This window comes from Brachycentrus maculatus, unplaced genomic scaffold (assembly GCF_059751285.1).
Source record: "Brachycentrus maculatus isolate JH-2025_06_01 unplaced genomic scaffold, ASM5975128v1 h1tg000155l, whole genome shotgun sequence".
Lineage (NCBI taxonomy): Eukaryota > Metazoa > Arthropoda > Insecta > Trichoptera > Brachycentridae > Brachycentrus > Brachycentrus maculatus.
This window is the reverse complement of record NW_028280908.1, coordinates 173,634-197,902: the sequence shown is the minus strand read 5'-3', so window position 1 is coordinate 197,902 and position 24,269 is coordinate 173,634. Positions and strand designations below refer to the sequence as shown.

General features: G+C 32.9%; 1 protein-coding gene across 1 annotated transcript in view; it reads left to right on the top strand.

The window, feature by feature from the left end:
• The first annotated feature begins 292 nt into the window (after positions 1-292).
• Positions 293-24,269, top strand: part of dsb (scavenger receptor class B member debris buster) — a 35,313-nt gene continuing 11,336 nt past the window's right edge. Inside the window, exons 1-4 of the mRNA XM_088261436.1 lie at positions 293-379; positions 7,204-7,364; positions 17,054-17,192; positions 23,077-23,295. Coding sequence (XP_088117562.1) covers positions 305-379; positions 7,204-7,364; positions 17,054-17,192; positions 23,077-23,295 — 594 coding nt within the window. The 5' untranslated portion in view covers positions 293-304. The remainder of the gene's footprint in view (positions 380-7,203; positions 7,365-17,053; positions 17,193-23,076; positions 23,296-24,269) is intronic.

The window sequence follows — 24,269 nt, the reverse complement described above, 5'->3', positions numbered from 1 at the left end:
CCGAAAAAAACGGTGGCACGATCAGGTATGCCAAATACTTGAAAGTGGTCATATTAGGAGTCGTAATAATCGGCGGGTATGTATGAGGAGATGCATGAACCTGGAAGAGGCGAAGAATGTTTGCAAAGACAGTGGTGTGGCGTTCTATTCTCTCTGCCTACCCCTGCGGATAAGCAGCGGGATGGTTGGTTAGTTAGTTAGTTAGTTAGTTTTTAGTAAATATACTTAACTGAAATGAAAAATACATAGTTACATTATTTTAAATTTTCTTATTTTGTTTTTTTCAGCTCGGCTATGCGTCATCATGATCGGGGTGTTTGCCCTTGTGCTGGGAGTGATACTGAGCTCAGTTCCTTGGGTCGACTATTTAGTATTAAAGGTAAGATATTTTCCACATTTTTTTTCCCAAACTCTCTCCATTATAATTTTCAGAGGTAACCATAGTTTTCTCGTCTTTGTAACTCGGTCGTCAGATTTTAAAGGACGATTTATCTGAAGCCAGAATGATGGGTACCTACTTCAAGATTACAAATATGAAATAAGTATTAGAGAGAAAGAAAACTTATTAAAGTACAAACCAGCAAGTTCTAAAAAAAAGGGATTGAAAAACTATTTGAGAGATGGCAGATAGTCTAAGATAATAGAGGAGAACAAATTTAGTAATGTAAAAAGTCTTATGCGAGATTTATGTTAAAAAATATGTGTCAAAATAAATACATATATATATATATATATATATATATATATATATATATATATATATATATATATATATATATATATATATATATATATATATATATATATATATATATATATATATATATATATATATATATATATATATATATATATATATATATATATATATATATATATATATATATATATATATATATATATATATATATATATATATATATATATATATATATATATATATATATATATATATATATATATATATATATATATATATATATATATATATATATATATATATATATATATATATATGTATATTTTATTATTAGATTAAAACCAATATTTTTAGCTTTTCCACTTTTTTATTTGACCAGCGACCGGGTTTCGTCGTTACCGACATCATCAGACTGGTGAGAGGCTATACAAATTGTTATGTTATATATAAAAGAAGGCAGGAGTTGATAACCATGATTTGATATAATTTTATGAGAAATTAATTTAATTTTAGTGAATTTAAGTATTGTATGATATTTTTAATATTTTTTATAAAGGTTTTTTTTGTATTGAAAGCACGATTTTATATAAAGTTAAAATAGATTTGTATTTATATATATATATATATATATATATATATATATATATATAATTATATATAATTGGTCATATGAATGTCTAAAAAGTTATATTTATTTAAAAATGACTAAAATATCTGAAAAACACGCAGTGTTATGCTTTTTTGAAACTGTTAAAAATATGATAAAAGTAGTCTTAAAAAAAGTCAATAAAAACACAAAGCACGTCATAATTACTGATAAGAAAAGTCAAAATAAACGCAAGTAAACCCTATTTTCTCTTCAAATACAATACTAAACAAACAGCTTGTAAAGGTACCTTAAGAGGATACTGCTCCTTCCGCGAAATGATGGTTAAATATCTTTCGAATATCAAGTTGCTTAACAATATTTGAGACGAATTTTCCTCATGCACACCAAATCGAGCACTCGTGTATATTGTCGCTTGAAGAAACCAAATAAAAGGGAACAGATGGCGCATCCAGCACTCGTAAATCAGAGGAAGGTGGAAAGGGTCTCCAAAAGGAAGTAATCTTCTCCAGACTCCAGACTGGAAGAGTTCACGAACACCAAAGTTCATTATACTGAGAAAGCGTTCAACTCTCCGTATTACGAGAACGCTGCAAAATCGACCATATGAAGCGAGCGTTTTTGCCTAAAATTTTCACTCATGAATTACATGAAATTATTGTAATATTATTTTTTGACATCTTATCAAAGATGAAGAGGAATATGGAAGTCTGGAATATGAATATGAATATAATCCAGGATTCGGATTTCACATACTAATAAAAGAGTTTCTGCTTAATAAAAAAGCTTCTTTACATCTCACCAATAGATGTCTGTAGTGAAGTTCTAGTGATTCAAGAACAAGGTTTCTAAATTGGTTCATATATATAGAACTTCCAAGAATTTGAGTAGTGTGGTTGTCAATAATGGGTAGAATTGGTGAATGTTACACGTGTGTAAAGTGATCACTTAAACCAGCCTATGACGGTCGTCAGCCCCGTAAATGCCCAGACTTCCATATTCTTCTTCATCTTTGATGAGATGTCAAAAAATAATATGAAAATAACTCCTGTAATTGGAGATAATCCAGATTTTGTGAACAAGTATTTGGACACACTCAAAATGTTGTAAATTATAGTAACTTTAAACATAAGAGTAAATCCGCTCACGAGTAGGCATAGGCTATGAAACTTAAAAAGTTGAAGCCTGAGTAGGGTCATGATAAGCGGTGTTACATTTGGACGTTAGGTAATTCAAAAAAAAAATCGTCCATTTGAAATGGTATTCATACTATGTCCGCCTCCGTAGTGTAATGGTCAGCACGCTCGGCTACCGTTCTGGAGGTCCCGGGTTCGATTCCCAGGGGGGGTCAAATAAATATAAGTGATTTTTTCACTGTAATATTTATTCAATATTACCCTGGACTGGTACCTGAAGCGGAGGGCTGATCACCTTTCCTTCATGTGTAAACGATCGAGATAACACTGCGATAAGATAATAAAACTCAGTTAGCTTCCAGCAACGCGTTGAGCCGGTCGTCGGGTCACGCCAAATTTTTTTTAAAAATACATTTCGTATTTTTTAGAATAACATTGAATTTTTTTCAATTTTTTCTTTAATTCCTTACTTTTCAAAAGCTAATTTCAAAAGCGTTTATCTTCCTAAGAGGATTCTAAAATCATTTTCTTTTTTTCTTCTAACTCTTCTCCGTACCCAATGGTGCATAGGGCACTGCATCGTATTGAAGCAGCATTATCTTGATCGTTACTTGCAAGGCACACAAGCACATGTACTCACACACACCCACCCTCTCTTCTCATTTTTATCTAACAGTATTCATAAAAAATGTAAACGTGGAATTATTTAATTTGCTTTTATCCCTGTCAATGAATTTTTTTAAATGTTTTTAATGTACAAGCTGTATAATTCTGAAACAAATAAAATAAATGAATAAATTATCTTGCTCTTCAGGGACCATTCCAGGGTGATGACATATTCCGACATATCACTCACTCCTTTCAAGAACGTCATATATCAAATTTCGTAAATTTTCAGTTGTGCATATTTTCTAAATGCCCAGAAAATGTACTATATCTTAGCAAAAGCGGCATATTTTTAACTTAATATTTACCCGCCACAGGGCAGAAATGTGTTGTTTTTTGCATTTTGAAGAAAGAGTATTATTTAATTTTTTTTAAATAAATTAAATATTTTTCAAATGGAGAAAAAACATTCAGGTTTTGCCCAAAAAGATCTATTGCACAGTAAAAAGTTCAAAAAGTGGCTTGATATTTATTTTTAATACATTGTATTATATTTTTAAACTTAAAAACGATCTCTTGAAAAATCAAGTTTTTTGATATATGACGTTGTTAAAAGGAGTGAGCGATGTCAAAAAATTCAAAAAATAACTTCCTTATTGAGGAAACCGAGTTTTGTGAACTAGTTTTTGGACACACTCGAAATTACGGCTTTAATAAACATAATTTTTAGTTCATAAACTATATTACTAATTTTGAAATTAAATTGTATAAGGTCTTTGATCCTTCGAGTGTATCCCGTTCTGAAATGTGTGTGATTTTACTGAGCAGAAAGTGCAGGTTAAAAAACCGATTGATAATTCGTTAACCTGCATTTTTCAAATGTTGCATTTCGGGTTCAAGGTTTATACCTGCATGCAAACCTTCAAAATAAACCTTTTCAATGCACGGTACCCCAAAACTGGTAGTCAAATTTATTCATCAACACATACAATTATATTCGATTAAAAAACTAAATATTTAATACAACAAGAAATTTACGAAATTTATTATCTCTTTTTTATCTTTTTTTGTGTGTATATTAGGTTAAAATGATTAAAACAATAAAAATGTTTGCAAAAGAACTCCACCGACAAGACACACAAGGTGGCTGGGTGGGTCTCTGATTTTTTTAAATATCTTTAATATTTATGTATTAATTTTAAATCAAGCACAGATTTTTTTGAGTCTACTAAGTTTATATAAATTCTTAAAAATAATATTACCAACAATTGTATTAAGCTTTAAAATATAAATTCTCTAAAATATGGCCATGTCAATAAATTCTTCCTTTCCCAGAAAATAAATATAATGGTACATACCTACATCCCCCATTAGCTACTGTTGTCTCCCAAAAATTATTGCTGCACGTGTTAAAACTGTCACTTAGAATTGTATAGCTACATAAGGACCGTAGTCCATTTGATCTTCACATTCGTTTGATAATGCCCTAACAAGGCGAAACAATTGTCATAATATAATTTTTTATGTGTTTTTGTTAATAAAATACAAATTAGTAGACTCAAAAAATCTGTGTTTGATTTAAAATTAATGCATAAATTAAAATGGAGTTCTACAAATTAAACGCCAAATCAATAAATAAATCTTTAAAATTGTTCATTTAATATATGTTTACAATATATGTTACTAAAAAAATTAAAACGTGTAAGAACGCAAAACGTAGCTTTCTAGATATTCGAATGGTAGTATAAGAAGTGGCGATTGTTTGCAAATACAGATTGGTGTGATGTAGTATTTTCTCTGCCCATCCCTACGTGGAAGTGTAAGATGGGTAGTTGTTTGAATGTTAAATGTGTGTGAAGGGATCACTTTACCAAGCCTGAGACGGTCATAAGCCTTCCATAAGACTTCCGTAATCTTTTTCGTCTATGTTGAGATATCAAAAATGATGCTATAATGTATTACAAAATATTGTATTTTCATTTTTTTTAACTTATTTTACATTTTAAAAATGCAGATGGTGTTTAAAAAATTCTATATTTCTTCTTCGTATTATATTTTAACAGTTTACTTATTTACAACATTTTGAGTGGGTCCAAATACTTGTTCACAAAATCTGGATTATCTCCAATTACAGGAGTTAATCCAGAATTTGAGTTATGTGGTTGTCAATAATGGGTAGAATTGGTGAATGTTACACGTGTGTAAAGTGATCGCTTAAACCAGCCTATGATGGTCGTCAGCCCCGTAAATGCCCAGACTTCCATATACTACTTCATCTTTGATGAGATGTCAATAAATAGTTTACTTATTAATTTGTATTACAGTATTTTAATAATAATAATAATAAAACCCTTATCCGCACCCCAATGGTGCATAGGGCACTGCATTATATGAACACAGTGCTATCTTGATCGTTAACATACAAAGGAAAGGTGATCAGCCCTCCGCTTCAGGTACCAGTCCAGGGTAATATTGAATAAATGTTAGAGTGAGAAAATTTATTATTTTTATTTGACCCCCCCTGGGAATCCAACCCGAAACCTCCCGAACGGTAGCCGAGCGTGCTGACCATTACACTACGGAGGCGGACAGAATTTCAATTATGCAAAATACAACTGAAAATAATCATTTGTTATTTTCATTTTAATTTAGGGGGTTCTCGCAAACTCACGATTCAGAAAGCGACCGGCTGCGCGAGAAGCCAGACGTTTCTCCACCCCCAATTATTTTTACAATATATGTATATCAGAATATATTTTATTAGAATAAAATTAAAATAAATTATAATAGCAACAAACATAAACAATAAATAATAACTGTTAGTCCCTCTCCAAGCACAAGAGTTTAGTCTCTTTATTGGAGAGAACTGCGTTATTAATTTTTACATTCTAAAAGTATGTAGAAACGCCTAGAAAATGAATTAAAATTTTATAAAAAAAAAACTTTTGTAACCGTTTTAAACAATATATTTTTTTATTTTTTTCTTCATATTTTCAAATATATATTTTCATGTTTTTTTAACTTCTTATCAATCAATAATTTTACGCTTTTCAAAACGATGTATTTGTTTCAATGAAGAACGTATTTTTTTCGATACAAAAATAATGTTTTAAGTAAAAAAATAATTACGTTTAATGTTACCTGTGTTTAATAGATTTATATTATCCACTGACACTTCGTGATGGAATTGCATTTTTAATTTATTATTAGATTAAAACCAATATTTTTAGCTTTTCCACTTTTTTATTTGACCAGCGACCGGGTTTCGTCGTTACCGACATCAACCGATACCAGTCTGATGATGTCGGTAACGACGAAACCCGGTCGCTGGTCAAATAAAAAAGTGGAAAAGCTAAAAATATTGGTTTTAATCTAATAATAAATTACCTGTGTTTATTGAAAATTTAGTAGCGGTCTGCGAATAATGCATTTTTTTAAATATCCTTTTTTATGAAGCATGATGTACCTTGTATATACTTGTGTTCTTTTTTTAATTCTGGTTTAAATCAATGTTTAGGTAGGTACCTGGTACCCATTGTGAATGAACGTTATGCAAAATAATTTAAGTCTGACATTTTTGGGTATTCACAGGTTTCATAATGATATTATTATAATACATATCTTCGTTTTCTTATTCTAGTTTGGGGTCAGAAAGGGTTAGGTTGGGGGTAAGGTCACTGACATCACTACGACTTCGTGACGTATTTTCAGTGTCCTTCTCCGTGGTGTTATGGACATGTAATGGTATGAACCAATTTCGAGACGTTGTTCTTGAATCAATAGAACTTCACTAGAGACGTCTATTGGTGAGATGAAAATAGTTGAATTGGCAAATATTTTTTGCTCGTTGGTTATACTATTCACCTGTAGATGAAAACGGCTGTTTGTTTTCGAAAATAGTCGTGTGTAATGAAGTAAAACTCATTAAGTGGTATTATACAAAAGTCTGCGTAATCGGAGGGCATGTATGACTAGATGTATGGATGTGAAGGAGGCGAGGAGTGTATGTCAGGACAGAAGAGTGTGGTGTTCCATCCTCTCTGCCTATCTCTGCGGGGAAACGGCGTGATGGTAGTAGTAGTAGTAGTATACAAGAGTTAATTAATTTTTAAATAAATTTAGATTGAGGCTTAATTTAGATATTTTTTTTGCAGAATTTAAAACTGACGAACGGATCTCTCAGTTTCCTCTACTGGCAGAAGCCCGGAGTGGTCCGGCTGACTAAGGTGTTCATTTTCAACATCACCAACCCCCAAGAGTTCCTGCAGCACCGGGCCAAACCCAACCTGACGGAGGTCGGTCCTTTCGTCTACAGGTAAGATTAATTTTCAACACATCTGTATATTAAAGGCTGTCCCACCGCATTCCCAGATCTGACACAGAAGCATCTAGGCTTCCTGATAGACCTTCTCTTGCAAAACTGTTTAATTCACATTCCACAAAGTCATTAAATCAAAACAAGCTTAAGTAATTGATGAATTGATGTCTAACATATCGCTCACTCCTTTCAAGAACGTCATAAATGAAAAAATCGTAAATTTTCAGTTGTGCGTGTTTTCGGAATGCCTAGAAAATGTACTATATCCCAGCAAAAGAGGCATATTTTTTACTTAATATTTACCCGCTACAGGGCAGTAAGTGTTGTTTTTACATTTTAAAGAAAATGTATTGTTTTATTATTTTTTTTAAATATACTTATTATTTTTCGAATGGAGAAAAGCCATTCAGGTTTAACCCAAAACGCTCTGTTGTACAGTAAAAAGTGCAATAAGCGGTGATGACAATTTTTGATAGATATTGCTGCAATTAGAAGAAAGTTTGTGAAGTTAATAACTGAAAAAAAAAACAGACTGAAAACTACATTACCCACGTTCTAAAAAAATTAATAGGGTGGTTGTCAATCATGGGTAGAATGGTGAATGTTACACGCGTATAAAGCGATCACTTAAACTATCCCATAAAACATTGTTCCGAAAAGTGTGTGCCGCGGCACACTGGTGTATCGTTGGTGTGCCGCTTAAAAAAGGGTAGTTTTGTGAAAATAACACAATTGCTTCAAATTTTGATTGCCTGTACTCAGTTAAGTGGGCTCACATTTCGCATTAAACATAAAATGTTAAATATGTTACCGTAATATGGTAAATATGCATCCCTGCAATTTCTTAATTTGGTAGGTGTACCTTGAATAAAAAAAGTTTGCGGAACACTGCTTTACAAGGTCGTAAGCCCCGTAGATGCCATATTTTTATATTCATCTTCATCTTATATGAGATGTCAAAATGTAGAAATAACTCCTAAGCAGAGACAGAGATTTGTGTATGATTTACGCATACCAAAATTTTCGTGAAAAATATGCCTATTCAGACTCAAAACATACGATTCCAAATAAACATGTGTTGATTCGCAGTGTGTACTGAAAACAGGAAACTGCTGTTTAATTAAGAATGTAATAAAACTCCACACATTGTAGATTCTATGTCAATTTACATAACCAGAGCTGCTAAATTCATATACCATAATTCTATGTATATTTCGCCATGTTTGTGTTGTCAAGTTTTGCAGAAACCCATAGTCATTTCCTGTATTGGCGATTAACAGCTCTTAGTTGACCCTTTGCCTAATTTGTTCTCATCACATACCGGCAAAAAATGGGTCTTTGCTGATTTGGTACGAAGAAAAAGCTCAAATAGATTTACCCCATCTTCTAGTGGAACGGAAGGCCTGTTGACGACAGTTAGCAGTCCGGCTTCTCCTGAGGAGTGCAACGTAGTTTCCTTCCAGCAATGATCAAATGCTGACAAGTTCCTGACTGGCCCACATTAGATTATCCTTCATTTTCCCAATACAGATAAAAATATTTTTTTAGCTACAAGAAACAAAATCTATATTTAATATACTACATAATGAAATACAACATTTTAAGTGTGTCCGAAATCTGTATTATCTCCAAATAGTAGTTATTTTTAATATTGAAAAAGAAGATGAAGCAGAATATGGAAGTCTGGGCATTTACGGGGCTTACGACCGTCATAGGTTGGTTTAAGTGTTCAATTTACACACTTATAACATTCACCAATTCTACCCATGATGAACATGCACACTGCTCAAATTCTTCAAACTTCTATATACATATGGTTCAATTTCGAAACATAGTGCTTGAATCGCTAGAATTTCACGAGAGACATCTTTTAGCTCACCAATTGATGACTGTAAAATAGAAAACTGATTAAATTATAAGCTACATAAAAAAAAAAAATCTGGAAAAAAGGGTCTCTGTTTAATAAAAAGCTTTCCTCATCCCAACATAGATGGCTGTTGTGAACTTGCACATACTATGTTACGAGTTTAATCAATCTATCTAGAAATTTCAAAAATTGACGTCGTGTGGTTGTCAATCATGGGTAGAATGAATGAATTTTGCTCGTGTGTAAAGTGATCACTTAACCAAGCCTATAATGGTCGTAAGCCCTGTAAATATACAGACTTACATATTTCTATTTTATCTATGTGAAGGTGTCAAAATACCTTTATATGATTTACAATATTTGAAATTTAAAAAAACTTGCTTTTTTTTAATAAAATGTTTTTTAAAACTGATCAGTCAAAGGGTTAAATGACTTGTTTACAATGGAATATCTCCTTAAATGGTATTTTACGTCTGTTAGCAGTATCTAGAAATCATAATTACTGCATTCTCGACGATTGCAAGTAATTAAAAAATAAATGTCAATTTATAGCTTCCGTTCCGTTCAAAATCATTAAATTCTGAAAAATATTGTGTATATTTGATTATGATCGATTTTCTATTTTGTGTATAAAAAGTGACCAACTAACAAAACGTAAAAAAACATGCCACACGGAGGGTGCCACCATCAATTGATTGCGGGAAATTTCAATTTTCATACCTCTAAAAACACACCGTTTATCTAAAATACTTTAAATTTCATATTATTTTTTGACATCTCATCAAAGATGAAGAAAAATATGTAAGTCTGGGCATTTACGTGGCTGACGACCGCCACAGGCTGGTTTAATTGATCACTTTACGCACGTGTAACATTCATCAATTGTACCCATTATAAACAACCACACTACTCAAATTCTTGGAAGTTCTATATATCGTAGTCGTACAGGAGAGAGTGACCAACTAACAAAACGTAAAATGTTCGGGAGGGCCATTTAAGTTCACTTTTGCTTGGCAAGAAAATAAACATCAATGCAGTTAGTCGTTTTTGACAAGTCAATATATTATACCAAGTTTAAAATCCTTTGGGATTTTTTCAGGGCAATATTAAGCTAGTAAGATATCAAATAGTTGATAATCACGTTTTTGTAAAAAATGCACTTGGTCACTTTCTCCTGTACGACTACGATATACATACGGGGTTACGTCCGTCATGGGCTAGTTTAAGTGATCACTTTACGTACGTGTAACATTTAGCAATTTTATTCACGATTGACAACCACACTCCTCAAATTCTTGAACTTATATATATTTTGTTGATATTCGAAACATTGTGCTTGAATTTACTAGAATTTTACTAGAGACATCTATGGTGAGATGAAATTAGGTTTTTGTTTTTATCAGAAACCCTATATGTATTTGTGTGTGAGGTCTGAATCTTGGATTATAATAAAATACATGAGAAACGCCAGAAAATATCCTCACATTTAATTTTTATTTTTAGCTTATAATTCGACCAGTTAATTTATTTACAACATTTTGAGTGTGTCAGAATTTGAACAATATATTTTATGGCGTAAGCCCCGTTAATGCCCAGACGTCCATATTCTTCTACACCTATGTTGAGATGTCAAAAACATAATGTTAAAATGTAACTACTATAATATAAGTTTAAATAACATTTTGAGTGTGTCCAAAAACTTAAATCTGGATTATCTCCAATTAAAGACGTTATATTCCATATTAATTTTTGACATCTTCACATACATAGATGAATAATGTACCCGGCTACCGTACCCGTCACACGTCACTATCTTTATTCAGAGTACATGTCCTTCCAACTAATTATGCTCGAAGTTTACCTATGTTTCAAATGGCTAGTGAGTACAACCCATGTTTTAGGCAAGTTGACATTTTCAATTGCGGAAAATCTGTGTTGAAAAGTCGAATGATGAGCATATTGTCCTCTCAGGATCTTTAAAAACTATGCTTCTCTGCTTTGTATGTATGTCCCTACTAGAATCAACATCACACACACACACACACACACACACACACACACACACACACACACACACACACACACACACACACACACACGTTCATTCATTTGCTAGATCTACACTAAATATTTTGTACTAATCTTTATATTTCTGTGGTTAACTATAATTGGCTTGTTTGATGTACCTATATCTTTTAATTGTTTTGTTTTACATATGTTGCTGTTGTTAACACAAATAAAATTTTAAAAAAGTATATGGTATGTTGAGATGTCAAAAAATAATATGAAAATTACGCCGAATCAGAGATAATCCATATTTGAAAAGTTGTATTTGGATACATCTAAAATTTTGTTTTTATATATCTTTATAATATTTTTTTATATCTTATAATTTTTCTAAAATAATTTAAATATGATTAGTTTTATTTTCTATTTGTCCTACTTTGAAAATCTGGGTCACAAGTAACGCGTCACAGTGCAAATTGAACTAGTAACCTTGGGAAAGGGCAAGTTTTAATAAACCGTGCCACTAGTCGCAATTTATATAAAACATTACTGGTTTAATAAGTGTAATTAAAATTGCATTGTGCTCACAATGTAGGGTAAATATTGATCTGGACTCGGAATAATTGAGTGTGCAGGCTTGTAATTGGACATGGCTGAACTTGAAACACACAGTGTCCACATCTGGGAACTTGGAATTAGATAAAATCTTGTAATTATCAATCACAGTCTTCTGAATCCAGTTTCCGTATTATATTTACTAATTATTTAAACTTCATGTATAGAAAATAAAACAGTACATTTGCGGGCTTATTGCTAAAAAGGAATATCTTCCAACCAATCAAAAACAGACTATTGATATTTATTAAAACGGTTGATACCGTATATAGCTGTTTGCAATCAGAGAGTAGATAGTACTTGAACATTTATAAAAAAACATAAATTACAAATAAACATATTAAAAAAATATAAATTATAAAATATGATAATAAGGAAGGCAAAGGAAAAAGGGAGTTTAAGGGAGGAGGTAGAGGGAAAAACTAAGGCAGTAGGATTGATGGACAGTTAGGATTCTAATGATAAATAGTAATGTCTCCGAAGTTTTGTAAAAGTTATTACAGAAGGTGCATTTTTTACGCGGAGAGGTTAATTCATTACATAGTCTGGCCGCTTGGACAGAGAAGGAATTACCGAAGAATGATGTGCGTGATTGTGTGATTATAATCCATTACTTGGATTATAATCACACACACGGAATTCGGACCTCACATACTAATAAAACAGTTTCTTCTCAATAAAAATATTCTCTTCATCTCACCAATAGATGTCTCTAGTGAAGTTCTAGTGATTCAAGAACAATGTTTCAAAATTGGTTCATATTTATAGAACTTCCAAAAGTGTTTTTTTTTTCCCTTGGGGGTCAAGGGATCTTGCATCCCTTATGTCACCGCGACCATGTCAGGTCTATTGTGACTTCCCTGTGTTTTACAGCTCTCTGCTTAGACCTACATGAGTCATGAACTCACGACCTGTCTTGGTGGTAGGAGCTTCACCTTCTCGGAGTCCAGTAGAGGTCCTACAAGGGTGTGACTTCGTTTTCGAGTGCGTCCAAAAATCTTAGTAGTGTGGTTATTCGTCTTGTCATATTTTCTAAATAAGACACCACGAAACCTGATAGAACTGTATGCCTTATTGCCTCATCAATTTTTGTCAATTCATGCCTTCTTTCACACATTCTGTTGATTTTTCTCCTCAATTTTAGCTCTCGCATAACTGATTGCGTCATATTATTACGATGTAAAAAGTGCATGTATCCAATTAAACGACATTGGTTTATATTACTCGCAAGATAATACGGCAGATTAAAATCTACAACACCTTGACACAAGTGTTGGCAGTTTCGTTTAATGTATGCGAGGGCATAATCTTCCATTTCAACTTGACCCACATCAGGGATCTTGCACTAAAATGATTTGTCGAGCGAGCATAGTGCGATGTGTGTAAGAAGTGTCCACATATGATTGCAGTCTTGATCGATTCGTTTCATCAAAACGCATCCGTGACCATTTTAAAGAGAGAAGGGAAACATTTCAATATTAGACAGAATTAATAAATCTTAGTGATAGAAGGGAAATTACTGATTTGGTACCATTACATAAAATTGTTAACAATTTTTTGGACAGCCCTGATAATATTTTTAACTTAATATTATATTTACCCGCTACAGGGCAGAAAATGTTGTTTTTGCATTTTGAAGAAAAGACATTGTTTATTTATTTTTTAATATGGTTATTATTTTTTAAATGGAGTAAAAACATTCAGGTTTTACCTAAAAAGATCTGTTGCACAGTAAAACGTTCAATAAGTGGCTCGATATTAATTTTTAATGCATTTTATTATATTTTTGAACTTTAAAAAAGATCTCCTCATCAAAGATGAAGAAGAATATGGAAGTCTGGGCATTTATGGGCTGGTTTAAGTGATCACTTTACACACGTGTAACATTCAACAATTCTGTCCATTATTGACAACCACACTACTCAAATTCTTAGAAGTTCTATAAATATGAACCAATTTTGAAACATTGTTCTTGAATCACTGAACTTCACTAGAGACATCTATTGGTGTATAAATGAACTTTGTGACAAATTTAGATTAATTTAATATCCATTGTGTCTATTGTATTGTATTGAATCTATTGTTTTAAGAGATCGCCCTTAGTCATTTATTATTTGTTATACACATTCCATATCATTTAAAGATTTATAAGCTGAGTATGCTATAAATTCTTTTATAAATAAATCATATTTACATAAAATAGCCTATGAGATTTTATTTTGGTAATGTATTAACTAACTAACTAACTAACCATCACGCCGCTTCCCCGCTGGGGAGGGAGAGAGAATAGAGCGCCACACCACTCTGTCCTTGCAAACATTCTTCGCGTCTTCCACGTTCATGCATCTCCTCATACATACCCGCCGATTGTTACGACTCCTAACCTGACCACTTTCAAGTATTTGGCATACCTGATCGTGCCATGTTTTTCTCGGTCTTCCTCTGCTTCTTTTCCCGCTAACATTCGCCTCATAAAATTGTTTTACCGTTCTTTCCTCACTCATTCGTTCTACATGTCCAAACCATCTCAACACACCTTTCTTAATTTTATCGATAATGCTTTTATGGTAATGTATTGGACGTAGAAATTATAAGGGGATGCATGAATATGTCCGCCTCCATAGTGTAGTAATTAGCGCGCTAGGCTACCATGCTGGAGGTCCCGGGTTCAATTTCTAAGAGGGTAAAAATTAATTTTAGTGATTTTTCGGTCTAATATTTATTTAATATAACCTTGGACTGGTACCTGAAGCGGAAGGCTGATCACCCTTCCTTCGTGTATTTAACGATCAAGATAACACTGCTTCTAGACGATGCAGTGCCCTATGCATCATTGGGGTGTGGATAAGGGTTAGAAGAAGAAGCACGAATATGGAAGAGGCAAGATTGTTTGCAAAGACAGATTGGTGTGGCGATTTATTATCTCTGCCTAGTCGTCAGTTAGTAACTTAGTCTCAAAATGTCTAGCAGTGTGTTTTTATTTCTTTTCAGTTATTTTAATACATTATCGCCAATATATAATATAAAGGAATAACACGAATCAAAATATATTTTAAAATAAAATAAAATTATGGATAAAATTTAAAGAAAAGTGATGTAAAAAGTAAGTATTATACTTTGGTATTAATAAAAATATACGCGTAAAATAATTATTATTAAGAGGATACTAGATAATGACGCATACACGTCGAAAGACGTATGAAAATTAACATATAAAATGAGTACATACCTACATACTTACTATATTTGAAAAAGATCTTAGTAAGATTGGAACAGTTAATTTTACAGCTATTGAATCTTGATATTATCATATTTTTTTAGTTTTTTTTTAAATAATGAAGAAAATAAGTTTCTGAGACTATTGAATATTGATTTATGTTTTGTACTAAGGACTAAGATAAGAAAATGTAAATTTGAATTATTACGTTAGTAAGTAACCACTTTTTTGGTTAATACATTTTCTCCAACCAGTTTTAAGAGGATTGTCATGTAGATGTACTGATGTAACCTGATGATGAAAAGGTTCTTGTCGAAACCAATTGAAGAAGAAATGTACCAATAAAAAAGTAGTTAAAAACAAAGTTGTTTTGTTTATAAAGTTTATAAAACGTGCCACAAAGTATCTGCCAAGATTCAAGAAAAACGGATTATATTTATTCGTGTAAGTTTCAGTAAATAGTTTGTATTGCGTTTCACACTTGAACTTTAAAATCTGGAAGTTTTTAGGACAAATTGAGGAATGGAAGTAGCAGAGATTAGGTAAGGTAGGTACTTTATTGTAAGGTAGAGTTGAAACTGTTTGTGTTCCAATATAGCACGCAATTAAGGTAGAATAGGCACTATTCGAGTTATTATATTGGCACCAAGTAAGGTAGGCTAGGCACTGTTTGTGGTACTCTATGGCACGCTAGTAAGATAGGCTAGGCACTGTTCATGGTCCAATATGGCACGCTAGTAAGGTAGGCTAGGCACTGTTTGGTTCTCATATGGCACGCAAGCTGGTGCTGTTTGTGTTTCTTTATGGCACGCGAGTAAGGTAGGGAAAACACTGTTTTTATTCCTGTATGGCATGTATGTAAGGTATATTAGGCATTGTTTAGGTTCCTACAAAGCATGCGAGTAAGGTATAGTAGGCACTGTTTTTCATCCTATGATTTTTACTGAAAATAATGCTCCTAATTCATTCAATTCAACCTTATAAAATAGAGTCCTCAATGAATGTTATATTACTAAGAGACTAATACGGCATTAATACCGTTATTTTCTGCAATATTCTCAATACAATCATGTTTTAAGCACAGTTTATTTTATGTCTGCTTTGTGTTATATATCAATATTTAAATGAAGATTTTATGTCGCAAATAAGTCGATTTTTTTCATGTATTGTGTACGTATATGTATGCTGATTTTTCTGTGCACAAAGATCATACCTTGAATAAGTAGCTACTGAATCGATTTTTTTATGTTACTAAATGATTATGCAATCTCATATTTTTAGAATTTGACGTTGTACAATTAAAAATTTTCTTCTTCTTCTGTTCTTTATCTTGTTGTAGGCCTTGTAGCCTGTTTTAAAGACGGATTAGCCTCCTGCGATGTCTATTCCCAGCTATCGACCCATCTCTTTGGTGGTATCCCCGGAAGTCTTATACTATGGGGTTTCCGTGTGGGGAAGTCTGGACGGTTCCATTCCCCTTACACGCGCATACCATTGTCTCCTTCGTTGCCTTCCCCACCTAACGACATCTTCGATCTCGCATATTTCCCTGATCCTGGCGTTTCTTATTCTATCTCGAAGACTCTTGTCTGATATGCTTCTTAGAGTCATAATTTCTGACACTCTAAGCGCGTTTTAGGATTTTTTTTTTCAAGCTTTATATAAATGATTGTCCGCCTCCATAATGTAATGGTCAGCATGCTCGGCTACCATTCTGGAGGTCCCAGGTTCGATTCCCAGGGGGGGTCAAATAAATATGAGTGATTTTTTTTTCACTCTAATATTTATTCAATATTACCCTGGACTGATACCTGAAGCAGAGGGCTGATCACCTTTCCTTCATGTCTTAACGATCAAGATAACACTGCGTTTATATGCAGTGCTCTATGCACCACTGGGGTGCGGATAAGGGTTTGAATAATAATGAATTTGTCTCCTACGTTTATAATAACTTGAATTTTTGTTTTTTTTTCTATACAGAGAAGAAATGGAAAAAGTCAACATCAAGTTCCACGACAATGGAACCGTCACTTTCCAGCACAAGAAAATTCTGGAGTTCATCCCAGAGATGTCAGTCGATAAGGATGAGAAACTAGTGGTCCCAAATATACCACTTTTGGTGAGTACATTACACTTGATTTGCCTAATTATTTTAACCAGGAAGTGACTTGAATGAGAAGAATAAAAAATTATGAATTCAAAAGTCGAATATTAATAAATCAGTTTTATTTTTTGACATACCTACTACAATGTTTTTAATTTTTTTTTAATTTCTTTAGTTAGCTTATATTAATATAAACTATTATTTACACTTAATTTACATCATATATATTTACATCTTCTTACAGTAAACAAAACATTTATTTTCAAATTCTTTCAGACTCTTTCCATTCTTCATACATTCTTCATACAAACCCTTATATATTAAAAAAATTGTGACTCTGTTTTTTTCAACAATTGCAGTCTTATTTTATCCTTATTTCTAGTAATATGTTCATGAAAATTTTTGTTTAACACTATCTTTTTAAATGGGTAATTTTTTGTTTAAAAATTTAAATTTAAAGATCTGCATATTTTTTTTTTTTTAATTATTTATAGATATGAATATAGTTTGGCATTGTTTGATAGGGGAGGAGGGACTACAACAAGCTTGATTTCTATGAAAACAGTTCAGAGAACAATAATTAAAGTCATTTTAAAAAGAAAAAAAACCTATCCAGTAGGTTTATCCTTTTCAATATTCAAAGTCCCAAAAGTAGAAACCATTTATATAAAAAACAGCAAATCTCAAACTATTTAAGGGTGAAAATACTTATATCTCAAGTCCCAGCTGTCAATTCATCTCTTTAGTGGTCTGCCCGGGAGTCATCTGGCTTGGAGTTGGGTGCGCAATGCAATGTGGGGGAGTCTGGATGGTTCCATTCTCCTCACACGCGCATACCATTGTCATCTTCGTTGCATTTCCCACGTAACGAATGACATACGGATGTAATTTTTTTAACGATTTTTGAAAATATTTTATAATATCCGTTGATGTGTCTCCATTTTTTTTATTTGTGATTATCTGCAATTGAAAAATAAATATAACGTAATTCTTATGAAAGATTACTGATTTGCAAAGGTTGGGTCGAATTCCTTCAAGATATTACTGCAACGCCTTAATATAGGCAAATTGCATAGCTCCCTTATAGGCAATTTAAGACAATTTTGGGCTTATTATTTGAACTAGTACTTTGCAAACAATTAAGAACGCACTTTACATTTTAACGGTGGTAGAGTTTGTACTTTATAGACCTTGAAAGGATCAAACATCAATCAGTCATCACAGAGATGAAAACGATAATTGTTTAATCTCAAGTTGAAACTGAAACATCTATTATACATAATCGTGGTCATACAGGAGAAAGTGACCAAGTGCATTTTTTTTACAAAAACGTAATCATTAATATTGTCTTACTAGCTTAATATTGTCCTGAAAAAAATCCCAAAGGATTTTAAACTTGAGAGTATAATATATTGACTTGTTAAAAATGACTAACTGCATTGATCTTTATTTTCTTGCCAAGCAAAAGTGACTTAAATGGCCCTCCTGAACATTTTACGTTATGTTAGTTGGTCACTTTCTCCTGTACGACTACGATATGTACTTATAACTAAAATTATTTTTTCTTTGTCCGCAGACGTTCTTTGTGTCTCTTTAAATACGACGTATATTTTATAAGCCTATGTAAAAGAATTGATTAAAAAATATGTAAATATTCATATGTAACATATAATCATAGTTTTTTTTTGTTGAAAATAAACATAATTTGTTTCCTCTGAAAATTCGTACGTACGTGTGTACTTAATTTTTAATATTGACACGAATAAACATTTGGCTTGTAAATATCGTTTGTATTTTTCCAAATATTTTAACATTATTTCTCGGGAAAAAAAACCTGGACTCTGTCTCGTCTTAACACGACACGTCCTGGTGACATGATCCAAACCAAATATTAAAGTCAAACTTGAATTACAATGTAGCAAAAAATATTCGTCATGTTGAATATTCGAGTGCACAGTGACTGGTCATCGCGATTGGAACAAAAATTAAATCGAATTAGTTTTGTCATTCAGATAATTTTATCTTTTTATTGAAAAATTTTTTTTTTCGAAATACGTATTTAAATATGCAAAATACTTGGTAAATATACAAAATATTGAAAACATAACGTTTCTACCTCTCTAATGAAGTAGAAACTTGTGTTTAGGGAGGGTGTTCGTTTTACAATTATTATTATTTTTACAAACAAAGCAAATTAAAGCAAAGTAAATTAAATGAATTAATAAAATATATTCCTCGGTATGGAGTTTAGGTTAGGGTGAGTTTAATATGTTTTTTAAAATTTAGTATATATTTATTATTTTAACCCTTATCCGCACCCAATGGTGCATAGGGCACTGCATCGAATTGACGCAGTGTTATCTTGATCATTACTTACATGAAGGCAAGGTGATCACTCTTGCGCTTCAGGAACCAGTCCAGGGTAATATTAAATAAATATTACAGTGTAAAATCACAAATACTTATTTTCACACCCCCTGGGAATCGAGCCCGGAACCTCCAGTACGGTAGCTAAACACGCTGACCATTACACCACGGAGTTTAAATTTAAAAAAACATAAAAAGTTTTGATTTTTTTTTATAGATTTTAAGTTTTCCGGAACTTCATTAAAGTTTTTTTTTACCTACGTACGTATAATGATTTAATGCTGCTGTTGTTTTGAACGATGTATCAGCCAATGGCGCATAGGGCACTGACGCGTATCGATACAGTGTTATCTTGATCATCGATTGTCATGAGAGAGTACGGCTATTATCCTTGGCTCTAATCGACCGAGTTTCTCCAGGGTATGCTTGGCTACAATAGTTTAGAGACTAGAAGGAATGTGTATTTGATGAGGCATTTTTATCCATTGTTGCGCGGTATGATGGATAATCCTGAAATTATCCGGTGCATTGGTCTGTATGTTCCCGATAGTTACCTAAGACAGCGTCGGCATAAATTGTTCCACATTACTATATACAGGACTAACCTGCCGATGGTTATGCCTGTAGAAAGAGCTACCGCTATGTTGAACAATAACACACTGGATATCAATCTGTTCCATGTGTCTGAAGCGGGATTCTTATACATCTTTAACAAGAGTCTTCTTGCTTACTTTTTAATTTATTTTTTTTAATGTTTACGCCTTAAATAAATTTATTAAAGGTAAAAAATTTTTATTGTCCGCCTCCGTAGTGTAATGGTCATCACGCTTAACTACCATTCTGGAGGTCCCGGGTTCGATTCCCAGGGGGGGTTAAATAAATATAAGTGATTTTTTTCACTGTATTATTTATTCAATTTTACCCTGGACTGGTACCTGAAGCGGAGGGCTGATCACCTTTCCTTCATGTAAAAACGATCAAGATAACACTGTGTTCATATGAAGCAGTGCCTTATGCACCATTGGGGTGCGGTTAGGGGTTTTATTATATATTTATTTAAAATATGTTACAACAATCAAATCGAAGAAATTTTGTCATTCAGATAATTTTTGATCGATGTGTCAGCCAATAGTGAATTTAGGGCTGTCTAATATCGATGCAGTGTTATCTTTATCACCGATTGCATAAATAAAACTTGGCATGATTCAATATTTAAAACACTTGAAATTGGTCAGGTTAAAATAATAAAATTTAAAAAAAAACTAATTTCAAGATTTAAAAAAATATTATGTCCAACCCATCGTGACGTATGGAATCGAAAATAGAGAAGACGCCGTTGCTACAAAAAGCGCGCTTATAGTGACAGAAATGAAGACTCTAAGAAGCATATCAGACAAAAGTCTTCGAGATAGAATAAAAAAATGCCAGGATCAGGGAAATATGCGAGATCGAAGATGTCGTTAGGTGGGGAAGGCAACGAAGGAGACAATGGTATGCGCATGTGAGGAGAATGGAACCATCCAGACTCTCCACACTGTACGGCCTACCCCATGGCAGACCGCCAAATAGATGGGTCGATAGTTGGGAATTGATCCCAGGAGGCTAATCCCTCTTGAAAACAGGCCACAAGGCCTACAACAAGATGGAGAAGAGAAGAAAAAAAAAATTTTTAAGTGTTCTCGATGTGATGACTCCCTACTGTATACACTCACTCGTATCTGGTATCTGTGAAAAGCAAATAATTTATTTAATAATTATTACTACATTTTTTCACCTCGACTAAACTCATAAGTGTCGTGCGCACTTGTTTTATTTTAATTTCGACAGTAAAAAAAGTGAGATGACATAGTCCTTGCATTTATATTGCTGCATCTATGGGAAAATCATTTGTCAGTGACGAATATGGGTTATGTATTGTGGGTTCTAGTTGAACACCTACTTAAATTAACAGAAGGGGAGCAAGATGAGAGCGGATTACTTTTAACACAGATTTATTCAGTTCTAGAAAATGACAGTCAAGAAATATTTAAGAATAATCGCGTGATTCTAATGTAAGCGCAGTTGGAGAAGGGCGTGTCGCGGAATGTGACGCCCTGGTTTTTATTCGGCCCGAGCTCGACTTCGTTCTGCATTTCTTGTTTGCGTGTTCGATTATGCTCGTTCGTTCGATTATGTTGTGGGTTGCCACAGTATAATACTCATTCAGTCAAACCCTTATCCGCACCCTATGGTGCATAGGGCACTGCATCATATAAACGCAGTGTTATCTTGATCATTAACATATTAAGGAAAGGTGATCAGCCCTCTGCTTCAGATACCAGTTCAGGGTCATATTGAATGAATATTACAGTGAAAAAATCACTCATATTTATTTGACCGCCCCCTGGGAATCGAGCCCGGGACCTCCAGTATGATCAAACTTAAAATTTGTTTTTCCTTAAGATTTCTTAAGATTATAAGCTTCTTAAAACTTTTTCCTTAAATGCTAGCAACAGATTATAAACCACTTCTTACCATATATTTGAATATTCAAAGAAGTATTTTTTTAAATATTCACTTTTAAATCAATTTTAATTTATTTTGAATATTAAAATAAATTAAGCAAACTAAGAACGCTTGAACACCCACAAGGGGCGTTATCGCTCATTTTAAGAACTACTGGTATAAAATGATCACTTAAAATAAGGCCCTGTTTATACCCAGACTTCCATATCGCTCACTCATAAATCAAAATACTTGATTTTTCAGGAGAGCGTTTTTAATATTAAATATTATAATACATTATATTAAAAATAAATATGAAGCCACTTATTGAACTTTCTACTGTGCAACAGATCTTTTTAGGTAAAAGCTGAAGGTTTTTTCTCCATTTGAAAAATATTTAGTTATTTGAAAAAACAATTAAACAATACCTTTTCTTCAAAATGCAAAAACAACACTCTCTGCCCTGTAGCGGGTAAATATTAACTTAAAAATATGCCGCTTTTGCTAGGATATAGTACATTTTCTGGGCATTCCGAAAACATGTACAACTGAAAATTGACGATTTTTGATTTATGAAATGAATATTCTTGAAAGGAGTTAGCGATATATTTCTTCATCTTTATATTAAATTTTTAAAAAAATAGAAGATATAAAAATTCTTAAGAAAAAAGTTAATGCCCTTTACATATATATCGTTAAAAAAATATAAAATACCATTATACCGTTAATTATATAAAACATCAAACCTTGAGTATAAGTCCCTCTCCAAGCACAAGAGCTCAGTCTCTTTTTTGGAGAGCCACAGCGAATCTAAAACTATAAGTTTGCCATATGTATAAATGTTTAGAAACTGTATTATGTTGTACTTAATAATGTAACTATATTAAATAAATAAAATTAAATTAAAATTAAAAGATGATCACATAAAATAAGGCCTTGTACTTACCCAGACTTCCATATATTTCTTCATCTAAATTGAGATGCTAAAAATATAAGATGGTGACTGTTTATTTAACGCTTATTGTAATTTTTGCTTGATTTTTTCCAGACCCTCACTACCCAGAGCTCTTCACTGAACTTCTTGGCGCAAGGCAGTCTCTCCATCGCTCTCCTGGCTGCTCGCAGCTTCAGCAACAAGCTGCTGCCCTTCGTCAACGTCACGGCAGACGAGCTGGTCTTCGGCTACGACGATCCTTTGGTCTCCTTGGCCCACCACTTCTACCCGAGGAACAAGAGACCCATGAGCCGAATGGGCTTGCTGATAGCTGTGAGTTGTTACTTCTTCTCCTTAATCTGTTACTTCTTGGTGTAGGTCTTGTGGACTGTTTTCAAGAGCAATCAGGCTCCTGCGATGTCGATTCCTAGCTGTCAATTCATTCCCAGCTCTTTGGTGGTCTGCCCGGGAGTCGTCTGCCTTGAGGTTGTAGTCAAATTGGCAAGTCTGCACGGCGCGCTGTCATAGTATGTGCGCGCGATGTATACTCAAGTTTTCATACAAGATTTTTAATACAACTTTTTAAATCTAATTAAATAGTATTGACTAATTTTCGAAAAAGATAGATTTAATTTGGAAACAGAATGTGCGAAAGAAGGTGTGCAGTTGACGAAAATTTATGAGACAATAAGACATAAAGATCTATCAGATTTAGTATAATAAGTGGCTTGATATTTATTTTGAATACATTTCATTTGATTTTTAAACTTTAAAAACGATCTTCTGAAAAATCAAGTTTTTTTGATATATGACGTTGTTGAAAGGAGTGACAGCGAGTTATCGAAGTCCTTTTGACCAAAAGAAGTATGTGTTGGGTTTTGTTTGATGTATTTTGGATGTATTTGACATATTTATATTAAAGTATTACAAAGACAATTTTCTCAATACGATTCGCAGAAAATAAGATAATGTTTCTATAATTATGATGATTTTTCTGGAAAAACCTTAACTTAGCGTGCTCGGTCATAACAACGGGTTTTTTAATGTCTTTTTCACCATCGCATCTTGAACTCTTTGGACGATGACCCTTTGTGCTTTTTATGTCAGTTGATATAATTACCATTGTCCGCCTCTGTAGTGTAATGGTCAGCACGCTCGCCTACCGTTCTGGAGGTCCCGGGTTCGATACCCAGGGGGGGTCAAATAAATATAAGTGATTTTTTTATTTGATTTTTATAATATTTATTCAATATTACCCTGGACTGGTACCTGAAGCGTAGGGCTGATCACCTTTCCTTCATGTGTAA